At 49.2% G+C, this 22,648-nt stretch overlaps 17 protein-coding genes across 17 annotated transcripts; 11 read left to right on the top strand and 6 right to left on the bottom strand.

The window, feature by feature from the left end:
* Positions 1 to 39: 39 nt before the first annotated feature.
* B9G98_04383 (hypothetical protein) lies at positions 40 to 1,302 on the top strand (the record flags this gene model as incomplete). Its single annotated transcript, XM_024810940.1, has 1 exon — positions 40 to 1,302. One exon carries the CDS (start codon positions 40 to 42, stop codon positions 1,300 to 1,302), a length of 1,263 nt encoding a protein of 420 aa, XP_024666708.1.
* Positions 1,303 to 2,325: 1,023 nt separating this feature from the next.
* Positions 2,326 to 3,438, top strand: B9G98_04382 (hypothetical protein; the record flags this gene model as incomplete). The annotated part of the gene is made up of 1 exon (XM_024810939.1): positions 2,326 to 3,438. The coding sequence occupies one exon, from the start codon at positions 2,326 to 2,328 to the stop codon at positions 3,436 to 3,438; it is 1,113 nt and encodes a 370-aa protein (XP_024666707.1).
* Positions 3,439 to 3,463: 25 nt separating this feature from the next.
* B9G98_04381 (hypothetical protein) lies at positions 3,464 to 4,690 on the top strand (the record flags this gene model as incomplete). The annotated part of the gene is made up of 1 exon (XM_024810938.1): positions 3,464 to 4,690. One exon carries the CDS (start codon positions 3,464 to 3,466, stop codon positions 4,688 to 4,690), a length of 1,227 nt encoding a protein of 408 aa, XP_024666706.1.
* Positions 4,691 to 4,722: 32 nt separating this feature from the next.
* On the bottom strand, positions 4,723 to 5,184 carry B9G98_04380 (hypothetical protein; the record flags this gene model as incomplete). The annotated part of the gene is made up of 1 exon (XM_024810937.1): positions 4,723 to 5,184. The coding sequence occupies one exon, from the start codon at positions 5,182 to 5,184 to the stop codon at positions 4,723 to 4,725; it is 462 nt and encodes a 153-aa protein (XP_024666705.1).
* Positions 5,185 to 5,280: 96 nt separating this feature from the next.
* On the bottom strand, positions 5,281 to 6,408 carry B9G98_04379 (Histone acetyltransferase type B subunit 2; the record flags this gene model as incomplete). Its single annotated transcript, XM_024810936.1, has 1 exon — positions 5,281 to 6,408. One exon carries the CDS (start codon positions 6,406 to 6,408, stop codon positions 5,281 to 5,283), a length of 1,128 nt encoding a protein of 375 aa, XP_024666704.1.
* A 32-nt stretch (positions 6,409 to 6,440) lies between these two features.
* Positions 6,441 to 7,706, top strand: B9G98_04378 (Ribosomal lysine N-methyltransferase 4; the record flags this gene model as incomplete). The annotated part of the gene is made up of 1 exon (XM_024810935.1): positions 6,441 to 7,706. The coding sequence occupies one exon, from the start codon at positions 6,441 to 6,443 to the stop codon at positions 7,704 to 7,706; it is 1,266 nt and encodes a 421-aa protein (XP_024666703.1).
* On the bottom strand, positions 7,696 to 9,408 carry B9G98_04377 (Poly(A) polymerase PAPa; the record flags this gene model as incomplete). Its single annotated transcript, XM_024810934.1, has 1 exon — positions 7,696 to 9,408. One exon carries the CDS (start codon positions 9,406 to 9,408, stop codon positions 7,696 to 7,698), a length of 1,713 nt encoding a protein of 570 aa, XP_024666702.1.
* A 96-nt stretch (positions 9,409 to 9,504) lies between these two features.
* B9G98_04376 (putative vacuolar amino acid transporter YPQ2) lies at positions 9,505 to 10,269 on the bottom strand (the record flags this gene model as incomplete). Its single annotated transcript, XM_024810933.1, has 1 exon — positions 9,505 to 10,269. The coding sequence occupies one exon, from the start codon at positions 10,267 to 10,269 to the stop codon at positions 9,505 to 9,507; it is 765 nt and encodes a 254-aa protein (XP_024666701.1).
* A 788-nt stretch (positions 10,270 to 11,057) lies between these two features.
* Positions 11,058 to 13,094, top strand: B9G98_04375 (Vacuolar protein sorting-associated protein 1; the record flags this gene model as incomplete). Its single annotated transcript, XM_024810932.1, has 1 exon — positions 11,058 to 13,094. The coding sequence occupies one exon, from the start codon at positions 11,058 to 11,060 to the stop codon at positions 13,092 to 13,094; it is 2,037 nt and encodes a 678-aa protein (XP_024666700.1).
* Positions 13,095 to 13,277: 183 nt separating this feature from the next.
* Positions 13,278 to 14,138, top strand: B9G98_04374 (putative RING finger protein C57A7.09; the record flags this gene model as incomplete). Its single annotated transcript, XM_024810931.1, has 1 exon — positions 13,278 to 14,138. One exon carries the CDS (start codon positions 13,278 to 13,280, stop codon positions 14,136 to 14,138), a length of 861 nt encoding a protein of 286 aa, XP_024666699.1.
* Positions 14,139 to 14,311: 173 nt separating this feature from the next.
* B9G98_04373 (Carbon catabolite-derepressing protein kinase) lies at positions 14,312 to 16,018 on the top strand (the record flags this gene model as incomplete). The annotated part of the gene is made up of 1 exon (XM_024810930.1): positions 14,312 to 16,018. One exon carries the CDS (start codon positions 14,312 to 14,314, stop codon positions 16,016 to 16,018), a length of 1,707 nt encoding a protein of 568 aa, XP_024666698.1.
* A 49-nt stretch (positions 16,019 to 16,067) lies between these two features.
* B9G98_04372 (hypothetical protein) lies at positions 16,068 to 17,828 on the bottom strand (the record flags this gene model as incomplete). The annotated part of the gene is made up of 1 exon (XM_024810929.1): positions 16,068 to 17,828. The coding sequence occupies one exon, from the start codon at positions 17,826 to 17,828 to the stop codon at positions 16,068 to 16,070; it is 1,761 nt and encodes a 586-aa protein (XP_024666697.1).
* Positions 17,829 to 18,068: 240 nt separating this feature from the next.
* On the top strand, positions 18,069 to 18,542 carry B9G98_04371 (Thiosulfate sulfurtransferase RDL1, mitochondrial; the record flags this gene model as incomplete). Its single annotated transcript, XM_024810928.1, has 1 exon — positions 18,069 to 18,542. One exon carries the CDS (start codon positions 18,069 to 18,071, stop codon positions 18,540 to 18,542), a length of 474 nt encoding a protein of 157 aa, XP_024666696.1.
* Positions 18,543 to 18,663: 121 nt separating this feature from the next.
* Positions 18,664 to 19,248, top strand: B9G98_04370 (hypothetical protein; the record flags this gene model as incomplete). Its single annotated transcript, XM_024810927.1, has 1 exon — positions 18,664 to 19,248. The coding sequence occupies one exon, from the start codon at positions 18,664 to 18,666 to the stop codon at positions 19,246 to 19,248; it is 585 nt and encodes a 194-aa protein (XP_024666695.1).
* A 225-nt stretch (positions 19,249 to 19,473) lies between these two features.
* Positions 19,474 to 20,157, top strand: B9G98_04369 (hypothetical protein; the record flags this gene model as incomplete). The annotated part of the gene is made up of 1 exon (XM_024810926.1): positions 19,474 to 20,157. One exon carries the CDS (start codon positions 19,474 to 19,476, stop codon positions 20,155 to 20,157), a length of 684 nt encoding a protein of 227 aa, XP_024666694.1.
* On the bottom strand, positions 20,111 to 21,052 carry B9G98_04368 (hypothetical protein; the record flags this gene model as incomplete). Its single annotated transcript, XM_024810925.1, has 1 exon — positions 20,111 to 21,052. One exon carries the CDS (start codon positions 21,050 to 21,052, stop codon positions 20,111 to 20,113), a length of 942 nt encoding a protein of 313 aa, XP_024666693.1.
* A 407-nt stretch (positions 21,053 to 21,459) lies between these two features.
* On the top strand, positions 21,460 to 22,644 carry B9G98_04367 (NAD-dependent histone deacetylase HST3; the record flags this gene model as incomplete). Its single annotated transcript, XM_024810924.1, has 1 exon — positions 21,460 to 22,644. The coding sequence occupies one exon, from the start codon at positions 21,460 to 21,462 to the stop codon at positions 22,642 to 22,644; it is 1,185 nt and encodes a 394-aa protein (XP_024666692.1).
* Between the last annotated feature and the right edge of the window lie 4 nt (positions 22,645 to 22,648).

Below are 22,648 nucleotides of genomic sequence, written 5' to 3'. Positions count from 1 at the left end.
TTGGAGTTTCAACACTAATCTCACTAATTTCGAACCGCTATGCCTATAATCTCAAACCTGGCATCAAAACTGTACACTCAGGGTGTTAATGCGTACAAGACCCGGTCTATCAATGACAAGGAAATAACATTGCAAATCGATGACTTAAAAGATTACTATACCAATGGCGATATTGTGAATGGACAAGTAATTATTGAATTCCATGAAGACATCACTGTGACGGGTATTTTTGTGAAGCTGAAATGCGACATTGGTACTAGGGTCTTCTTTGACGAGAGAAATAAAAGGGGCTTGCTTTTCAGTTCCACTGACGAAGAGAAAATCGCCAAGCACAACCTGAGGATAAGCGGTAGCAAAAGGCAGGTCTATCGTCAAGATGTTCAGGTGTTCCCTACTGAGGACTTGATGAAAAGTAGAGCCAAGACTTACACCATCGCCGCTGGCAGGCATGTTTACGATTTCAGCATTAAATTTCCCGAGCTAGGGTCGAATGGTCAAGCGCTTCCTCCAACTTATTGGCAAGGTACTTTCCAGGACAATGCCTACTTCTACTGCGAACACAGTATTAAAGCTACGGTAAAGAGATCATCGTCGTTTACTGCTGATCCTCGCATGGAAAAGACACTCACGGTGGTGCCTTATTTTGATCAGGGGGCCTTTGAGACATCTGCAATGAAGACGATCTCAGACATCTTTGAACTCAGCAAGGGCACACGCGTAGACGTGCAGGCATTGGTGCCTGACTATGGGTTGCCACAGTCTCCTTATCCTATCCCTCTTCAATTGGCCGTTAGGTCCTATGGCGTTCCAGTTACTGTTCAGAATATTTGTGTGAGCCTAAATCGAATTACCCAGTGGAACTCTCGGGATATCAGGCGTCAAAAGTATGTGTTGGAGGACCACAAGTCTGTCGTTCTTGGAGTAGTTCCATTAAATCAGTCAGGAACTATCTTAGACCTCTCTGATAGTCTGCAAAATCTGAAAATCACTGGTTACTCAACTCCTTCGTTCAAACATGAACTGCTGAGTGTCAGCTATGAACTTTTGATTGGGATTACTATGTCCTTAGAGGGATGCGCGTATGGTGCCCATAATGCGCAACTGTTTGAGCTCAAGGGCCCGGTCCATGTGCTCCCCCCAGCTCTCTCACCGTCACTGCCTTCAGTTCACATCACTACTCAGGCTGATATCCAGGCACAGGGCCCACCACCCGCTTTCGACTCCAAAGCCGAAATGGAGTACACTAATGATCTTAAATCCGGCCAATCTAAGCGGCCGTATCTACCTGCATATCAAGAATAATTATTTACGTGGATACATAATTTAAATCACAGAAAATTGTAAGGTCTTACTACATGTTTGGAGACAGCGAAGTTCGCCTCACAATTGGCTTAAATGGAGAAGCATATGTTTTTGGCAACACGATCCCAGGAACGCTGGCCATGGAGTTGTCTCTCTCGACTGCAACACTATCAGTATTAGCCAGACTGATACTGAATTGTGTTCACAGAGCAGTATAAACAGCAATTCTGGCACCGCCATGTCCAACAAAGAAGCGGGGTTCTTATATCCTACAGTTCAAGTATTCCCCTCGCCGGTGTTTTATGCCCAAGCTAACACAGAAAACAACAGCAATCCACATTTGTCCGGCATAATGCTGCCACCATCTATGTCACTTGACTTCCTCTCAATTTGACAATGGAGCGGGTCGAATATGCTGTAGTGCCTCTGATAAGTAGAGGTGAAGCTGGTAAAATAAGCCAACGATGGTTCTATGTGTTTGTGTGATTATTATCGTATAATCGGAAACCACTATCCCTCGAATTTCTTCATCTGCCGTTTTTCTAAATGCATAGAAGAGCATGAAGGTCTTTTAGCGTCGCTCGAATCCGGCGACAGAGACTTGATTAAAAAGCTTAGCTGGATTCACCAGTTTATATGCACTACCTCAGTTCTGGTGTGAAAGTGTCAGAAAGTTGGTGTGTTTTCCAATTCGCTGCGACTTCCTGTGATCATAAATCGCATAAGTTCACAATCGAAGCTGCTGCATTTCACGCACGGCTCAGCCAAAGTTTAAAACAAAAAACGATCATATAGGTATCCCATTCTGGGATATGTCTTATTGGCGAAACACTCAAGTGGGTTTCGTAGTGGGCTTTGCTCAGGGTTATTTCGTCGTTAGCCTAAGCCTTGTCTTCTCATGCAGCATCGTGGTTGCGTGAGTAAAAGCCGTTAGGCTGCGATCGACGTGCATGTTTTGCTTTACTGGTACGGACACTATTTGGATCGGACGAATAAAATGGTTATCTGTTTCAACCCTTTTGCATGTACGTCCGCTGTCAAGCACAGGATATGCCAAACTTCAGACGAAATTTTAAGGCAATGTATACCCGGCATATCACAAAATATGTGGCTTCGCCCGCGTTTCCTCGCCTACCTACGCCTAACCCTGGGGTCAAGAGCCGACTGAGGGTTAGCTCCAGTAAAAGGCAGGTCTATCGCCAGGATGTGCAGGTATTTCCCACCGAGGACTTGATTGAAAGCAGCGCCAAGAGCTACACCATCGCCGCTGGTAGGCACGTGTACGATTTCAGCATTAAATTTCCTGGCGCTAATGATCAAGTGCTTCCCCCAACTTTTTCCCAGGGCACTTTCCAGGACAATGCCTACTTCTACTGCGAACACAGTATCAAAGCCACTGTAAAGAAATTAAAATCGCTTACTTCGGATCCTCGCATGGAGAAACCTCTTACGGTGGTGCCTTATTTCGATCAGGGGGCCCTTGAGAGATCTGCGATGAAAACAATCTCAAGCATCTTTGATCTGAACAAAGACATACGCATCGATATGCACGTGTTGGTGCCTGAATGTGGTTTGCCACAGTCTCCTTATCCTGTTCCTCTTCAATTGGCCGTGAAATCCCACGTTCCCGTCACTATTCAAAATGTTTCAGTGAGCCTAAATCGAGTCACCCAGTGGAACTCTCGGGATATTAAGCGTCACAGGCATGTCTTGGAGGATAAAAAGTCTATCGTCCTTGAGGTAGTTCCATTAAATCAATCAGGAACTATTTTGGATCTTTCCGATAGTATCCAACATTTGAAAATGTGCGGGTACACAAGTCCTTCTTTCAATCATGAGCTACTAAGTGTCAGCTATGAACTACTGATTGGGATTACTATTTCATTAGAGGGAAGTTCACATGGTGCCAAGAGTGCCCAGCTCCTTGAGCTCAAGGGCCGGTCAAGGTGCTTCCCCCAGCCCTATCACCTTCAGTCCACGTTAACCCTCCAGCGCACACCCCAGCGTATGCTCCACCACCTGCGTTTGATTCCAAAGCTGAAGTCGAGTATATTAGCGATCTTAAATCCGGCCAAACTGAGCGACCGTATCTTCCTGCATATCAGGAGTAATTATTCACGTAGATGCATAATTTAAATTACAAATTGTCAGGCGCCACTACATGTTTGGAGACAGCGGGGTTCGCCTCACAATTGATTTAAATGGAGAATCGTATGTTCCTGGCGACACGATCTTAGGAACGTTAACCGTAGAATCCGAGTCGCCGTTGACAATGGAGTCAATTGTTGTCTCTCTCGAGGGCAAAGCCATCACCAGAGCTAGCCAGCTTGATACCCAATCGTGTCCACAGAGCACTAAAAACAAGAACAACTGTACAAATTCTAGTACCACTATGTTCACAGAAGAAGCCAGATTTTTATATCGTACAGTTCAAGTGTTCCCGCCAGCATTTTACGCCCAAGGATTGAAGCAAAGCTGTTTGACTATCCAAAAGGGAGAGCACAAGTATCCCTTCAAGTTTGAGATGCCCAAGGCCACAGAAAACAGCAGCGATCCGCATTGGTCCGGCCTACCTCTGCCACCATCTATGCCAATTGACTCCCCATTCGATTTAACGATGGGGCGGATCGAATATGACGTGGTGGCCGTGATAAATAGAGGCAAAGGTGGTGGCATGAGCACATTGTTCTCAACCTCCAAGAGACACAAGATGCCTATTAAGGTCGCTAGCGTGTCAGAAGCTAAACCCGGCCAGCAATTGCTGTTTGCCCGCCGGGCTCTTAATGTTCCAATTTTCCAGGTATCTGACACATGGAAAAGCTCTTTCAAAAGAGCCTTCGGTCTTAATGAGCCAATCTTTGAGCAAAGGATGGTTGCTGAAATACGAGTGCCCACGCGAGGAATCTACATCAGCCCAGACCCCCAGTCTCTCACAGAATACCTGAGTCTTCAGATCACAAAATTTGATTCCGGTGGTCCGCCCAAAGAAAAGGCTACATTGTTTGCAGTAAGTGCGTTGGATATTTTCCTGGAGACGTCGTTCCGTGTTCAGGCTCAACCGGCTGTCGAAAGTCGTAAAATCAGGGTGCCCATTCATTCGAGCAAACCTCAATGGGGTCTGAACTTTGTCGACGATGTTGCTGACCTTACAGAACTAATATCATCGGTAACCGTTCCAAGGGTTCTCTTGCCGACCTTGACATTACCTACTATCCAGGTAGCCTACAAATTAAACGTTCAAGTTGCTGTCGCTCCGACGATAGGGTATCCTGTTGTGAGCACATACGCGGTACTGACTATTGATGTGCCAATAAACCCGGCCGTGGCAGAAAATAGTCCTCCACCATACTCGGCAGCAGCGGGACCTAGTGAAAGCACAAAAGCTTGATATTTACAAATTACATATATGCATGCAGGGTATTAGCTGCGGCGGTTTTTGGAGATGTTCGCGACAATCTCGTTCTCCCACTCAAACGTCTTGATCTCGGACTCTTCTTTTGATGGCTCAGCTGTTGTTTGCTCGGCAGCAGATTCTGTGGGTTTAGAACCAGGGAACTTGAGGAAATCGATGGCAGAGGGCTTCTCCTTCTTCGGGGCCTCCACGTGTGCTTCGGCAGTGATCTCTTGCTTGGGTTCCGCTGCCTGAGCTTTAACCTTGGGGCTCGAGGCCTCAACTTGTGAACGGGTGTATAGGGGCATTCGGAGAGGCTGTCCTTTCAAAACGTACGCGGCACCGTTGTTGGCATGCAATTTGTTGCGCATCATGCCTTCACTAACCTCTACTACCTCACCACGCTTTCCCAGCCGCGGCCAGTCCTTGAGCAGCTGCACGGGGATCTTTTTAGCCCGAGTAGACACACCCCGACGCAGAACCAAAAGCATTGTCAGCAGACCAAAATTTCGGCCTGGTGAAAAAAAAAACCCTCCGTAGGCTCGCTCTCGCTGACTACACAGTGACTGGGACGCCTGGGAGATAAACTATATAGAGAATACGGGTAGTTTAGGCACGGTGGGATCGCCAACGGCGGCGTCACTGGGCACCCAAACTTGACAAATGTTATCTTCTGCCACAGAACCGAGCAGCCAAGGCACTTGGGGATGCCAGTCAAAGTCTGATACCGGGGCGGTGTGGCCTCCGTGCATGAACAGCAGCTCAGGTACTGCATCTTCTGCATCTTCTGGAGTCTGCTCGTCGCCAATACGCGAAATATCCCATATAATGACTCTGTTGTCCTGAGACGATGTTGCAAAAATGCCGTCATGGTGTGGTGACCATTTGACATTTGTGACCGAGGCTTCGTGACCGGTCATGACGTGCAGAGACTGGTCGGGGGCTCTCAGATCCCAGAGGCCAATAGTAGAGTCACTAGAAACAGTAGCAATCATTTGTGGGGCCTTAGGATTATAGGCCAACGAATTGACGCCCTCATCGTGGGCTTTGAACTCAAGCTTGGGCTGCTTGGCTAGTACGTCACAGATGTAGACATGGCCATTCTCACATGCAGCTGCAATCTCGTTGTTACTGGTCGTCGACCATACAACATCATTGACTGAATTGGGAAGCTCGATCACGTTCAACACTGTGCCTGTTTTTGCACCAAAATCCACCTGCCAGACAACGACCTTGCTGTCATCGGCTCCTGACACTAACCGTCCGGGGTTGTAAGGGTCCCAGGACAGGCCGTATCCATTGTTTGAATGCGTATGGGGCAAGACAAACGAGCCGCCGGTCGAAGAGTAAATAGTAACGTCGCCATCGGGATTGAACGTAGCAAAGTAGTTTGGATCAGACAAGGAGTAACGCAGTCGATTGGCTTCTTTCTCGTGTCTAAACTGCTGCACGACATACTTTTCAGGCCGCTGTCCTAATTCGGGCCTGATAATAAGAACTTCCTCGGGCTCAGCGCCATTGGAATAGGTCGAAACCAGCGCGCGACTCTCACTGTCCGGGAGCCATTGAAAAGTCAAAGAGGGCCAATCCAGGGCAATTTCTTTGACCCGTGAATACATCACGGGACAGTTCTTCTTCCAGATCTCATACTCTTCACCCACATCGGCCTCTGACACCTCTGAGCCAACGTCTTCCCGCGCGTCGTCGTCCCGCATTATTAAGTGAGATCGTGGACAGTCAGAACACAATGACTTTTGAGCAACAGAGTGAGCAATTTGAGACTTGGCTAAAGTCCCACGGAGTGGAAATCAGCAACAAGGTTGGTCTTCATGACTATCGTGAGGCTGGACAGGGCAGAGGACTAATTGCTCTCGAGGATATCGCTGAGGGCGATGTTCTGTTCACAATCCCGCAAACAAACCTCCTGGCAGTCGAGCGGGATCCCAAGTTCGGTGAGCTAGTTACCAAGCATGAACTAGCTGATTGGCCTGCTCTAATGGCCTACATGATGCTCATGTCTGGAACCGATCGTTGGGCGCCCTACTTTGCCGTTCTGCCCTCCAAGTTCTCGACACCAATGTTCTGGAACCCCGAGCAATTGGAGCTCCTAAAGGGCTCAGCTGTGCTAGACAAGGTTGGCCGTGCTGAAGCGGACGAACTTTACGACGAGCTGGCTTCGTCGATCTTCAAGGATCAGGCGTTTGCGAACGTTGACGTCTCCCGCGAGTCGTTCCATCGTATGGGTAGTCTCATCATGGCCTACGGCTTTGACGTGTCTGTTACTGGGGACGACGATGATGCATTCAAGGCTATGGTTCCCTTGGCCGATATGCTCAACAGCCACACGGTGCTGGGGAATGCTCGTTTGGAGATGCCCGAGAATGTCGATGGTGTTTTGGAGATGGTCGCCAGCAAGGATATCAAAAAAGGCGAGCAAGTGTACAATGTTTACGGCGATTTGTCCAATGGTGAGCTTTTGCGTCGCTATGGCTACGTCGAGGCCGGCGGAACGGAATATGATATGGCCGAGGTCAGCATGGAAGCCCTTATCAAGTCGGTCGCCAAGGTCGAAGGTCTAAAAGTCGAGCAGATTGAAGAGAGAGTTGAGGAGTTGCAAGAGTACGACGAGGAGTTACTTGACGATGGCTACGATGTGGTTTACCCTGGAATGCCTGATGTAAACCTTGTAGCTGTGGCAAACGCATTGACATTAGCACTCCCGGCCAAGAAGGCTATCAAAACTGCTATTGAAATGGCTGACGAGGAAGAAATTACCGCAGAGGGTCGCCTGGCCCTCCAAGACCTGATCGAAACCCGCCTGCAGGACTATCAGGAAACTAATGCTCTGACCGAGCCAGAAGACTCAACCAAGATCTATACGGATATTAACGATATGTGCAACCAAGTATTGGCCAGCGAACGCAAAATTCTTGAGCGCGCACTCGAGTGGGTTCGCGCCAGTGACGACGGTGCAGCGGAACCAGCCGCTAAACGCCGACACGTTACTGCTTAGCGCGTTTTATGTCGCCATTTTCTTCGGTGCTAGCCGTGCCAGCACGCTTATGTTTGCGCGCCCGCGATGGTCGCTCCTCGTCGGCGTCGAAAACAAAGTCCGGAAGCTGGTAACCCCGGGTCATGCTCAACGACATGCTAAATACATCTTCATCGTAGCTTGCCCATCCACGACATAAATCGTAGAACTCGTTGCACGGCCACTGTAAATCAAGAGTACGTTTGCCGCCCTCCGGGTCAGGCTTGACAGCGATACCAATAAACAAATGCGTGGTTTCCACTGCAATTCCCTCATCGTTGGGAGAGGCCTTTTCGGTAAAGTCAGCTTGGGCCGGCTCACCATTACCGTCTAAAGCAGTTGTTTTGGCCACTTCGTCTGCTTCTTTGACTTCGGTATCTTTTACAATCAGCGGGTTGACGGGCGGCTTACCATCAGCCACCAATCGGGCGTCTTCTTCAGTTTTGCAGAGAAGCGACCGATCAAAAGTTTTATTAAAAGGATGAGCAAGGTCGATGCCATCGATCACCTCGAGTTTTTGTACCAGAAGGCGTAATTTACTCTCAATGAAGCCGCTCCAGGCAAGATGCTGCTCAGCAGTCCCCTTTGTAGCGGCAACAACCTTCATATAGTACTTGTACTCGTGGAAAAACCGGTGCCTTTCGAAGAAATCCTTCCATGTGCGTTTACCGTCCATAATTTCCTGAGTGAGCTCTAATCCACGACTCAGCTCCTGCATGATCACCCGCTGGGTCGACGCAGTGATATTGTGCGTGGCGCACATGCTCGGGTATGCTGGTGTGATGATTGGCATTCGGTGCGAGCGGTCCTGGGGGTATATTTTGGGGTTCCAAATTCGTACCTGAAGGGGTCCATCTTCAATGTGTTTGAGGAGAACCGGTTGGGGCCAGTTCCAGCGGGTGTAGATGAAAAAGAACCGGTTCACGATAGTTGAAGCAACTGCATTAGGATACAGTTGACAAATTCGCGCAACCATCATGGCCCAGGCAACGCCGCCTGGGAAGCCCATAATGTTTGCGTAAATTGCTCGGCGTTGGGCCCACAGCTTGATGGCGCGGAGTGCCTGCTTAAACACGGTGCGCTCGGGCACCAGTCGAAGAATGTCGTCAGTAACACGTGTACCGTTAAGAGCACGCAAATCTTTTTCGTCAATATTTCGCAAAAGCTCGTTATTTTCGAGGGTCAGCGAGGCAGGAACTTGAGCGAGGTCTAACCGTCCACAGATGAGATCAATAGAAATGCCGTCGAACTTGATCTTGATAATAGGCACAAACGCATCAGGAACAGGGGAGATCTCTTCGACTTCAGGACATTTGCGCAGCAGCTTGTCCATAACATCAAAAAATGCCTCACGAGAAACGTGCTTGGGAACGACCACAAGGGTGTCGATATCGGATCCAGGACCATACACGCCAAGGCGGTAAGAACCAAAAGTAAAGATTTTACCGCCTGCATCCCTTGCCATCCCCTCGCTCATGTTTTTGGTCAGAGAAACTTGGTACACAAACTCATTCGCGAGCTTTTTCATGGTGTCGAGAACCCGAATTCTTTTGCGGGTCTCCGCCTCAGACTCGAACGAGCCCTGCGCTTTTAGCTCCGCAATCATCTCCTCGTTCAATTTGCGATCCTCCGGCTTCGATCCTGCCGTGCTCACCGGAGGAGTCACCCCAAACTGTCTAGACATTTGTGTGTGTGAGAAATGGATTACCAAGTCGAGCCATGGGAGTAATCAAGTGCAATCTGTGTACATCAAGTGTATGTGTATATATATAATTGGGGATTAAATAGAGCCGTATTTGGTTGGCGGTTCGACGGAGATGGTCTGGTAGCCGTCTAGAACAACCAAATGACAGGGGTACAGTCTGTACTGGTAGAGCAGAACGACGTCCATGGCTGCGCAGAGAGCAGCCCCTACGAGATAAGGCAGCTCTGTGGCTAGGAAGTCAAAGCTTTCCGTGGTAGATCCGAACGTGCGAGACGTCACAAAGATGGTCAGCAGCGTAGAGAGACTTCCGAACAGATCGAATATGAAAAGCAAACGGGACACAGCACCAGTGCTTTTCTTTTCGTAGTTCTTTAAGGCCTGTTGAACAACCGCTCCCACGTAAAAGGTCTCGGCCAGCCAGGCGAACGACTGCCCAATCAGTAATTGCTGTGTACTGCCACCAATCTTGCTCGGCGGCTCTAGTGGAGATGCCATTGATACCGCTACCATTGAAGCGTATGCTACAGGCCGGAGGAGAGCGGCTGATCTGCGAGGCTGCAGGGACTGCTTTCGACGAAAGTATATAAACTGCAGCGCCATGAGGGAGTCTGTGACTAGCGAGCATATAGAGATGATCTTCTGGAATCCCATTTGCGACCCCCAGAAGCAGCCTACCACGTTGGAAATATCGCCAACAACATACCCAACAAGAAAGAACGGACTGAAACTGTCTGCGGTTCCGTCGAGCGCAGATACATATAGCTGGTACACACCTGCCAGAACCCAGCCAACAATCGAGAAGTGACCGCTGATAGTTGCGACTGTTTCGAGGTCGAACATAGCTGGTTACAGGAAAGCGCCGTAGCCTAGCCTTTATTAGGGGCAAGAGGGGTACGTAATCGGGCCAAGGCCAGTATGCAGCAAGCGTCAACAGATACAGACGCAGTATATTTTGACCAGGGTGTGTGGTCTGCCACAAACACTTGCTGCACACAGCTACCATGTTACATTATAACAATACAAAGTTTTAAACAGAGTTCATGGCTAGATTTCCTCCAGAAGAGGGCAAGCGCTGGGGCGGTTATCTCAAACCCCTACCGCAGACATTGCCGGTATCTTGCCGCATGCATACCCTGATGGACGAAAATGATGGGGGTTTGATTCGGGACGTCAACGGCGCTTATTGGATCTTCATTAGGATAGGAAATATTGATCGGCTTGTTCTCTCGACACTGGCCCGCCTAAACCCCACCCTGTTTAAGTTTTATTCTCAGCGCACGGCAATGCGCTTCAATGCGGCCGGGTGAGGGGTCAACAGAGCTTGGGACATGGCTCTTCTTGATACAGGTCAACTCAGTTGGCACTACATCGGGTGCATTTCCCCTTTGAATTCTTGCTTGGCAAATGGGTAAGCCTCAGGGGCTTGTTCCGCTTATCTTTGACCGTTAGTGTACCTCCATAGCGCGTCGAACATCGCAATTTTCTGGGCTTGTCCATACCAGTCTTGGGGAAAACCAGTTTGACCCGCAAATCGACGTTTGTCGCGCGCCTACACCCTCCTTCTCTCACTTGTCTATCCCGTGACTTTTATCTAAAAGCTCCAGTCGCAGCCACGTCTCTGATTACTCATGGACAAGCATTTGATTGACGTAGTCAACCGGCTCCAGGATGCGCTGGGGTCACTGGGTCCTAACACGGCTGTGGACTTGCCACAAATCACCGTTGTGGGATCGCAATCCAGTGGTAAATCGTCAGTTCTGGAGAACATCGTCGGGCGCGACTTCCTCCCCCGCGGGTCGGGCATCGTTACCCGTCGCCCCTTAGTTCTTCAGCTGTCGAACCGCCGCCCTCCTACCGACGAAAATCCTGAAATTGGCGACAATGGTGAGAATCCTTATGAATGGGGTGAGTTTTTGCACGTGCCCGGGAAAAAGTTCTTCAATTTTGACGAGATTCGCACTGAAATTGAGCGTGAAACAGACGCCACTACTGGCAACAAAGGCATTTCGGCAAAGCCCATCAATCTGCGCATTTTCTCCCCAAATGTGCTAACTCTCACATTGGTAGACTTGCCTGGTCTCACTAAGGTGCCCGTTGGCGACCAGCCCAAGGATATTGAGAGACAAATCAAGGACATGGTTCTGCAGTACATTTCCAAACGCAACGCAATCATTCTTGCTGTCACTGCTGCAAATACCGATTTGGCGAACTCTGACGGATTACAGCTCGCCCGTGAGGTTGATCCGGAAGGTAATAGAACTATCGGTGTGTTGACAAAAGTCGATCTCATGGATAAAGGTACGGATGTGCTGGAGATCATGACTGGCAAGATTGTTCCTCTTCGTTTCGGATACGTACCTGTTGTGAACCGCGGTCAGCAAGATATCAATCAGAAAAAGAGCATCAAGTCCGCCTTAGAAAACGAACGCAAGTACTTTGAGAACCATCCGGCGTATCGGGCCAAGGCTCAGTACTGCGGCACTCCCTATCTTGCCAAGCGTCTCAACAGCATTTTGCTCAACCATATTCGCCAAACGCTGCCAGAGATCAAGAATCGTATCGATCAGAGTCTCAAGCGTTACCGCCAGGAGTTGATCGAACTCGGCCCTTCCGAGCTAGGTTCGTCTTCGAGCGTGGTGCTATCGGTGGTGACAGAGTTCTGCAACGAGTACAGGTCGGTTCTTGAGGGTCAAGGAACCGAGGTTTCTACCCAGGAGCTCAGCGGTGGTGCGCGTATTGCGTTTGTCTTCCACGAAGTGTTTTCAAACGGTATCAAGGTGCTGGACCCGTTTGACCAGATCACTGATACAGATATTCGAACTGTTTTGTACAACTCGTCGGGTGTAATGCCGGCTCTATTTGTGTCTTCGAAACCATTCGTGTTTTTGATGCAACGTCAAGTCAAGCGCTTTGAAGAGCCGGCTCTCAAGTGCATTCAGCTTATCTACGACGAGCTTGTACGCATTTTGAACACCATTTTGGCGAAGCCTCAGTTCCAGAGATACCCTGAGCTCAAGTCCCAGGTGTCTGCCTGCTTTATTATGTTTCTGCGTAAGGCACTTATTCCTACTACTGCTTTGGTCAAGGATATTATCGGCATGGAAGCTACGTATATCAATACTGCCCACCCCGACCTCATCAAGGGTTCACAAGCCACTGACATTGTGGGCCAGAGGATCAAGGTCACGAAAACCGCCAATGTTGATCCCAAAACTGGCAAGCAAACCTCCAAGTCGGAGGCAGTGGCGGTGAGCAAAGAGGATATCGAGGCCCCAGGTCCGTTTGGTGGGTTTTTCGGCAACCTTTTTTCATCCCGCAATAAGAAGCGTTTGGTGGCCATGGAAACGCCCCCCTCAACGCTCAAGGCCAGTGGTAATATGAACGAGCGCGAACTTATGGACGTGGAAGTTGTTAAACTTTTAATCAACTCATACTTTGCAATTGTTCAACGCACGATCACCGATTTGGTTCCGAAGGCTATTACCTTCAACCTTATTTTGGCCTCAAAAGAAGAGATCCAAAAAGAGCTGTTGGAGAACCTGTACAACAACGAAGCCCTTGATGACCTTGTTAAAGAGAATGCACATACGATTGCTCGCCGCGAGTACTGCAACAAGATGATTGCTGCTCTCACTGAAGCCCAGGCAATCGTTGCGGGCGTTTAGATAGTTGTTTAGTTTTTTTTTTTTGCAAGGTTAGAGTATTGCAGATCCTTTTGTCGATTCGATACTTAACCTTAAAAAAGCACGCAGTCCAATGCAAGGGAAAGGTTTCAAGCGACACCCCCTGACCCTAGGTGAAGGTATGGATACCTCGACAAGAGAGATCAGTTGCCGGGAGATTTCGTCATGCCGCGCCTAGAACAGGTGGTTCCGGTTGTTCTTGTAGTAGCCTATTTCTACTTTTTATGCACTGATACTCTGATTCAATCAATTGCAGCCGGACTTGTGCTGAGTGGCCATATTTCGGTAGTTGGCGCCCCTCAGATTGCTTTCAGGGGAAGGCCCGCCGCCTTCGGACCGCTGGCGCCACCGTATAACTCCTTGAACGCCAGTCTTATGGCGCCAATTGTATTTGTTGACGGTTTTGCTTGTGGAAACTCGTCAAATGCACATGTCAATGGGAGCTTCGCTGTGGTGCTGCGGGGCTCCTGCGATTTCTATACAAAAGTTCTCCAGATGCAAGTCGAGGGCGCTAAAGGTGTGATTATAGGAAACTATGATAATTTGGAGCCTTTCACTATGTTCGCACCTCGCCAACCGCATGCAATCACAATCCCCAGTATGATGGTCGACCGCTCAGTGTACGACCAGTTGGCGTCGTATAATATGATCTCCATGAGCAGAGTAGGAGACGAAATGGCACTACTGACTTCATTCGTGATGTTTATTTTCAGCCCCGTTTTTTCTCTGGTTGTTTTCTATCTATTGATCACTTTGCATCGCCAACAAACTAGGCGTCGACAAAAGGCGTCGTTGGGAGCTGTAGATGCTTTGCCCGTTCGCCAATGGAGTGGAAATCATAGTCCGGCTGAAACATCGCTACTTCTGAGGCCCTACATCCCGCATTGTGTAATATGTCTTGAAGACTTTACCCCACAATCGCGGGTGATTACATTGCCCTGTGGTCACGAGTACGACGAAGCGTGCATTAGGCGCTGGCTACTGACGCAGCGAAAAACTTGTCCGATTTGCAAACGCGAGGTTTGATCACGTTTCTCCTCCCACTGCTCTCATATTTTTATTCTTATACTTCTATATTAACCCCAGTTTAGCCCGTGATCCGAGCACGATCGGTCATTATCCCAAACGCCGGACGTCGCCTGAGTCATCTATCCTCCCCGCCATAACATCCCTCCAACAGGAGTTGCCTCATTTTGAATATGACAACACTAGAAATAATGCCCTCGGTGGGCACAGATGGCAACATGAATCGTATTGACAAGTACCAGATCGTAAAGAAGCTTGGAGAGGGCTCGTTCGGTAAAGTTAAACTGGCCTACCATTTGGCCACAAACTCACGAGTGGCCCTCAAGATCATCAACAGGTCTACTCTGGCCAAAAGCGATATGCAGGGCCGTGTCGAACGTGAGATATCCTATCTGCGTCTGCTGCGCCACCCCCATATCATTAAGCTTTACGAGGTGATCAAGTCTAAAGATGAGATCATTATGGTTATGGAGTTCGCTGGTAAGGAGCTTTTCGACTATATTGTGCAGAAGGGACGTATGGATGAGGACGAAGCACGCAGGTTTTTCCAGCAAATAATCTCGGCTGTTGACTACTGCCACAGGCATAAGATTGTGCACCGCGATCTCAAACCGGAAAACTTGCTGCTAGATGAGAACATGGATATCAAGATCGCAGATTTTGGGTTGTCCAATATTATGACCGATGGTAACTTCTTGAAGACCTCGTGTGGATCTCCCAATTATGCCGCTCCCGAGGTCATTTCTGGTCGTCTTTATGCTGGTCCCGAAGTCGATGTTTGGTCTTGCGGTGTGATTCTGTACGTTATGCTTTGCGGCAGATTGCCGTTCGATGATGAAAGTATTCCCGAGCTGTTCCAGAAAATATCGAGCGGAACATACTACATTCCTGACTATGTCAGCCCGGGAGCCAAAAGCCTACTGCGGCGCATGCTTGTCGTCGATCCCTTGATGCGGATTGATGTCGAGAGCATCATGGAGGATCCCTGGTTTAGGGTAGGCATGCCCGAGTATTTACTGCCGAACAGTGAGTGTGAAGAGGGCCGTAAATTCACAAAGGACGACGAAGATGTACGTACCTTGTCACAAAAGCTGGGATATACAACAGATATTGTTGTCAGTGCGCTCAATGGTGAGGTTCCTACCAGCGGAAGCACTGCCGCTAATGAAATCAGCGATGCGTACCGCATTCTGTGGGATAACAGAAAACAGCAGGCAAGCAGACATGAGGAACCTGATGCGCTAGATAACTATATGGACTCACAATCGAACGATGTGCGATCGCGCACGAACAGTGATGCCACTCGCACACCGGGTCCCGCGTCATTAACTAAGTCTGGTATCCCGGTTACATTTGGATTTGATGCCACTCATCTGGGCCCCGTCGGCGTTGCTGATTCTCGTATCGCAATCCTGCCTTCCTCTTTGCCGCAGTACCACCTTGCATATATGCAGACACATGGAGTTGCAATGTCCAAGAAGCTCAGTCCTGTTTCCGTGAAAAAGTCCAAGATCAGATGGCATTTCGGCATTCGCTCTCGCTCCTACCCACTTGATGTGGTGAGTGAGATCTACCGTGCCCTTAAAAACCTAGGAGCAGAATGGGCCCGACATCGAAACGATGATTTGTGGACCATCAATGTGCGCTGGCGCAATGAGGCCCCTAACGACCAGGGTGAAATGGTAGCAGAACTGCTCAAAATGCGTATCCAATTGTACCAGCTGGAACAAAATAACTACCTGGTGGACTTCAAGTTTGATGGGTTTGAAAATAAGGGTGCAGCAAAACGCCGCCATGACGATACGTTCTCGGCATATCCATTTTTACGATTTGCTACAAAACTCATTCTAGAGCTGGCAGTTAGCAGCCAGCAGGCATGATTATTTAATTGACTTTTCGTAAAGCACATACAAAAACAATAAAAGTTCGCTAAGTAAAGCTGATGGCATCAACGAAGGCGACTCTGGTTACCCGCTTCAAGAACCGTTGCTCGTTGACCTCGCTGAATCTTGGCAAGTTTTCTCGAGTAAGAAGTGACTTTGGCCTTTGCTTATCGTACATTGCAGCGGCATGCTGTCCTTGCTTGACGACATCACTAATGTTTTGCTCGGTAAGGTCCGGATTCTGCTGCGAAAGTAACTCGTAGTGAGCGACCATTGCGTGGATGGCCGCTAAAGATGCTGTTTTGGCCAAGGCATATTTCGATGCAAGCGTTTGGAAAATTTCTGCATGGTTCACAACATTATAGAACAGATCAGCGTACTGTTCGGCTGGAAAAAGGTCTCGCTCAATAAGACAATGAGCGACGGCAAGGGAGGCCATGCTGGCGACTTCAATGCCCACAGCAGACTCGCTTTTGTTGAGGTGTTTCAGCAGCAAGAGCAAGGTCTGCCAAAGCTGGGGCCAGTTATATGGCAACACCAGTGAAGCCTGTCGCAACGCTGCAAAGGCCTGTAACAAAACATAGAAGATAAGGGTATAGAGACTGTTGTCCATTGTTTTGCGAACATTGAAACGTAATGAACACTGTATAATATCCAAGATACCGGCCAGCGGTAAACGAGGAGTCGCATCGCGCTCCAACGGTGGAGCACGCTGTTGGCTGATTTCATATTCGGTCTTATTCTCAGGGTTCACAAGCTGCGCAAACACCGTCGACGACTCAACAAACTTCCTAAACATTAGGAGGACGAGTCGGGCATATATTGGCGTGCGCACGTTGGTTTGGTTTTGCACCAAGTGCGAAGACAGCTCGATCAATACACGAAACTCAGATGTCATTGTGACCAGTTTCACTGCAAAGACGTCGTTGTGTACGGCAAACTCGTAGAGTGGCATTAGAATGGCAATCTCCGGGGATTGAGGGAGATCGGCCAGCGGTTTGGCAGGAGCAGCGGGCTGGCCGAACCATCCGAGCCACGACGGCTTGGCGGTTAGCGAATAGACATAATCGTACCTGCAATTGTCCAATGGCCCTTTTGTGGCTGTAATCAGTTTTGACATTATGTCCTGGTCCACGAAATCGTTGATGCGTTGAAGATATACATCCACCGAGTCATTGAACTTGTTCAGGTTGGCCAGAATGCCAATTGCAAGAAATGCATCAACTTGCTCGGGGCTGCCGGTAGGCCGCGCATCAATAAACATAATGAGCGGCGTGAAGAAATTCTTATAGCCAAAGTAGCTCGCTAGCGATGTGCCCGTCGACGCGGCAGCAACAATGCTCAGAAACAGGACGGTTTTATGGCTCAGCTGGCCCGGCAACAACATGAGCAGCGAATCAGTTAGCTGATCCATCATGTGGTCGATTCTGTCCAAGCCAGCTAATGCAGTAATGACATCTCGGGATGAGAGTTTCTTGTCAAAGAGCAGTACCCGGAATACTACTTGCATGATCTCCAAGGTATTCGACTGCAAAAACACATCATCTGACTGCAAATTCGTCACCGCGGCCGCCATCAGCGTCTGGAGCGTGGGCGCCTTGGAAATCAGCTCTTCGTTGCTCAGTTCTCGCAGCTTGGCCAGCAGTTCATTGCGAGCAACCGGAAGCAAGAAAAACTCTACCCAGTACCCGGGCTGCTGTGAGTCCTCTGTCAACAGACGCTCATACAATGCAACCACTTTCGGCTTGTGCTTGACATTGCCAACGTTCACCTGCACCAATGGTGAAGTCGACGATGGGGCTGCCATTAGGACCGATTACGTGTGAGGTTCGCGTTAGAAGGGTACTTGGGAGGCCAGTAGAGGCGCTGATAGGAACCGATAGCAGCCGGCGGGAATGCCCGCTGTTGTCCGTCCCTGCTCTGCACCGTGGATAGAATGGGCTGTGATTGACTGCTGTTCTGCTGGCAATTGCAATGTCGATAAAAATAGGTCGAGGCATTTTGCATGCTCAACGATCGGGGTCGGTTAGTATATTAGTCCAAGATTATGCACGGCGCCACTCTTGCCCCCATGACTCTCAGCTTTCTCCAAATCGCGATGGTGGCGGCAGGTCTTCTCTTTCTACGAGCAATGTTTTCGTCTTTTAGTGATCCCACCAACGGAGCGCTGAAACTCATTGATTTCACGGGTGTCCAAGAAATTTTGAACGCCCCCTCACCGGAGTATGTTATCATAGATGTACGGGAGAGGTCCGAGTTCAGGGGCGGCCACATCCCAAATGCAGTCAATATGCCCTTTTTCGCTTCCCCCGGAGCACTTGGTCTCGATGAACAGGAGTTTGAGAAGAAGGTAGGCTTCAAGAAACCGAGCTTGGAGCAGAAGTTGCTGTTCTACTGCCGCTCGGGCACCCGATCAAAGCGGGCTGCCGCCAAAGCTTTCAGCTATGGCTATGAGAACGTTTCAAACTACCCGGGATCTTACCAAGACTGGGTGTCCCATGGAGGACGCACCGAGAAATAGGTCCCTCCCTTGACCAGTAAAGACTATATGCTTTAGAATGTTACTCTATCTTCTTTATCAACACAGCCTTGTCGTTGTGTGGCGATTAGTCAGTTGACCGTTTTTTTCAAGACGCCGTGAAATGCAGCGATCACATTTCCAGCTAGCCTGCTATGCCGCTAGCTCAATTATAATATATCTGGCAGGGCCGCCGAATGGTACAGACTGCACCTGGTTTATTCTGCTGCCATTGGCTGCCCCTCTGATGATATACCTGGTTGGAGATGTCTCCCCCATATTCGACTGCAGCCTGGCTAGTCTTTCGGTGGCAGCAGTTTACGAGGCTGGCACGCCGACGGAAATGTCCCTACTAGCCAGTTTTGTGTCTTTTTTGGCCTTCGCCCCGCTAATGACCGCAATCTATGAAACGACAAACCGTCCCAGCTGGGTTTCTTCGCTCTTCATGGCCGGTGTCGCATTTGCATACGGCGACCTTCAGCAGGGATGGCTCAAAATTGCCCTCGCTGTAATGGTTTTGTTTATCAACTTTTTGATGCTAAGACTATCGGCCGCAATGGCTCCTGAGCAACGTCAAACCGCTGCAAACACTGTGCGGCTCGTCCTCTTCATTGTCTCGGTGGATGCAGTTCTTAAGGGTCTTCTCAAGGTGTCTTGTGGGTACCTGCTCGCTTTGCCGGACGTAATTTGGCTGTTTGCTGCACTTTGAGAGCTCCCACGCATAGTTTATTTATCGCCTGCACCACGTGCCGACATTGTAGCCTCCAGTAATAATATTTTTTGGGGTTTTCCAGTAGCTATTTCTCGGAGTCCACGCCGATAAGTTACCTGGCAGAAAGAATTCTGTGGAATTCCGAGCTCACCAACTGCTTTAATAGACACTGATTAAGCCATAGCTCTTGCGATCTGAACTCTTGTGATCTGAACTCTTATCATGGATCGTTGGTTTTTGATGCTAAGCTTTGCTCTGATGTTGGATCAGGAGATGCCCCGTTGGCTACCTGCCTACGACCAGATTTTTCTTTGGGCAGCAGCCTTCCCCGCCATGGGATTAGCATCACGGAGCTTCCGGCTCCGCCTTATCCGACCCGGGCTATTAGCCGTACTGGCGGTCGCTCTTTATCGTGCCGGCATCCCGCGACGGCTTGAACCTGATGTAATGCAATATGGTTATTCTGGCTCGATCGCTCTATTTTTCGGCTCGCTGGCTCTAATTGTCGCCGTGCACGAGTCACGACTATTCCGACCAAGTCTCACGGTGGTGGTCGAAGTCGCTGCGGTCATGCTTGCCTACGGGCAGTGGGGCTCATCGTGGGTTGACATGCTGCTTCAGTCCGGTGGTCTAACCGAATTGATCCCACAAGCCAAGCCAATTGCGCTCGCAACCTCGTTCATCATGCTTGTAGTCGTACTGGAAATCTACGGACAAGTAAATATGGGAGCCAGTCCAAAGTGGTATGTCTTTGCTGGTATCGGGCTTCATGTCGCATTTATGCTGCAAACCATCATTTCGCAAGTGCAATTGCCCCAAACGGTCAGACTGCTCGCCAACATGCCCATGCTGATCTGGCTTAATCTACTATGGAGCCGGGCATTGGGGCGTGGATCCGCCGCTTAGGAGGAGCAAAATACCCTTGATAGCCAGCCTCTATCTCTGTATCGAGATTCTGGCGAATGAAATCTGCCAGATGGCCCATGGGGTCTGATTGAGCAACATATCGCTGGTTTGGGTCCCGCAGAACTCGTAAATATCGAACCCGAATCTGAGGACTAATCCTTTGTAGTCTCGATGTAGCAATCAACATCGGTACGACTGTAGGCGAGTATTCAGATTGCCAAAGAGCAGCGGTTATACCTTCAGTCGACTTCTCGAGCCAAAAGTCATCGTTGTCAAACTGAGCGGACAAGTTCAGCATATAGTTGTGATATGGCGACACAACATCCAATGGATCATCTACTGCCAATATGGTTTCGTGGAGGTACTGCAGGTCAAGCTGCTCTCCAGGAAGTCTCAGAGCAAACATGGTGCGCACCTTGGCAACTAGCTCCGGATACCAAAACTCGAAGATCAAATCAACCAATTGCGACTGAAATGCCTGGTGTTTCTCCAAAACCGTGAAATAATGTACAAGGTCGCCTTGGCTGTTGGTACGAATAATCCTCAGGCGCTCGAGAGCTTGGGTGGCTTTCCTCCACCACGCAAACAAGTTCTTTTCATCACACACGTAGCCAATCCGGTTCAGGGCGTTAGCCAATAAATGCAATTGCCTTTTGGTCGTGTAGTTATAGGTTTGAGGCACCGACTGATGAACGAGAATCACCCGATCCGGGGTTTCTGCGGGCTGCGTTTTGGACCTCCACTTCGACATTTGAAGAACAAGTTGTGACAGCTCAGAGTTCAGGTTCTCTAAATCTTCAGTCCATACATCATCTTCAGCTAGTCGTTTCCGATTAGATGTATTGAGGGCATGTTTCAAATACTGTTGTAGAGCAATCGATTCCCGGTCCGTCATTGGAAGAGGTAGGAGTAGGGTTGGTGGCTCGGATGATCAAATCAGTGCACTTGAAAAGAAGCTGCGCCCCTGGTGATTACCGCGGGCACCCCTGTTTTCTAGCCCGGCTAATCTACTTTCGCAGTTGCGTGGTGTAGCTCGCGTTCGACTTGGAGTAATGAAGAGGTGATGCCTGAGCCCTGCACAGTCTAGGTATGCGCTGCTGTCTACATGTTCTTTTAATCTAGTTGTATTCGTACATTATAGGCACTCTGTTCTCTGTTATCTGTTCCCAAGTGCTCAAGTTTTATCGACCTTACGGCGGCTGCTTGAGTTTCCCGCGCGTTAAACACCCCCGCTGACAAATATTGTTTTGAGTTTCTCCCCACCCCCTATCTTCATTTTCATTCGTTATTGACCTTCAGACCATGATTCCGCAGCTTAGGCTCGATGATCCTGAGTCTGCAAGGGGGTTAGAAGATGTGGCTCAGTATTTGAAGAAAGCTAGACGCGTGGTGTTCATCACGGGCGCAGGCGTAAGCTGTAATGCCGGCATTCCAGACTTCCGCTCCGAAGATGGCCTTTACAATATCGTAAAAAGACAATATCCTGAGGCTGTGGTTAAAGGAAAGGATCTATTCGATAGCATTCTGTTTCGTGATCCTTTGACGGTACAGATTTTCCATACATTCATGGCCGGACTTCGAAAGTCCATACTGGACGCCCACCCAACCCCCACACATCACCTCATCAAGCGGCTCCGCGAGAAAAAGAAACTTCTGCGCTGCTATACACAGAACATCGATGGCTTGGAAAAGCAGGTTGGACTCAGTTTGGGCTACACGGAGCCACAGTCACTAGAAGTTGTCCAACTGCATGGCGATATACATCTGCTCAAGTGTCCCAACTGCATGATTGAACGGGACTGGACCAAAGAGGATGAGGAATTGTTGGCAAGCGGCAAGGCCCCAATATGCTCCGAGTGTTTGCACGCTGAAAATGCTCGAGCTGCTTGTGGGAAAAGATCTCGTCCAGTCGGGCTTCTTCGGCCTAATATTGTGCTCTACGGCGAAGAGCATCCATATGGTGATATTATTGGTAAATGCTTGGCGAGAGACATAAAATCAGCCCCCGATCTACTCATTGTTGCTGGGACGTCCCTCAAAGTTGTGGGTATTCGTCATCTGGTTAAAGACCTGGCAAAGGCAGTGCGGAACAAAGGAGGTAAAGTGTTGTTCGTTAATCGAACACCCGTGAGCGGAAGTATGTGGAAGGGAACCATTGACTATCATCTCGAATGCGATACTGATGCCTGGGTTTCCGATCTTAAAGAGCGTATTCCATTGTTCTTCATGAACCAATCCAAAATCAAAGTCAAGCAGGAAAAACGCTTGCTGGATCCCCAGACCCCTGAAAAGCCGCCCAAAAAGCAAACCCTTGCCAATTACTACCCTGTGTCTCCTAAAATAGAGCCGGACTTGCTGGATTCAAGTCCCCAAGGTTTCAAGGTTTTCCAGGTCAACCCCCAAAGAGCCGCACCAATCGATTATGATCTAATGGCCAAAGAAATTCTGCTTTCACCCAGCCCTACGTTCTCCTTGGACATCAAATAGCTTA

The sequence above is a fragment of the Wickerhamiella sorbophila genome (genome assembly GCF_002251995.1).
Source record: "Wickerhamiella sorbophila strain DS02 chromosome Unknown contig2, whole genome shotgun sequence".
Lineage (NCBI taxonomy): Eukaryota > Fungi > Ascomycota > Dipodascomycetes > Dipodascales > Trichomonascaceae > Wickerhamiella > Wickerhamiella sorbophila.
Note: the sequence above shows the minus strand (reverse complement) of the source record. Positions and strands in the feature narration are given on the sequence as shown.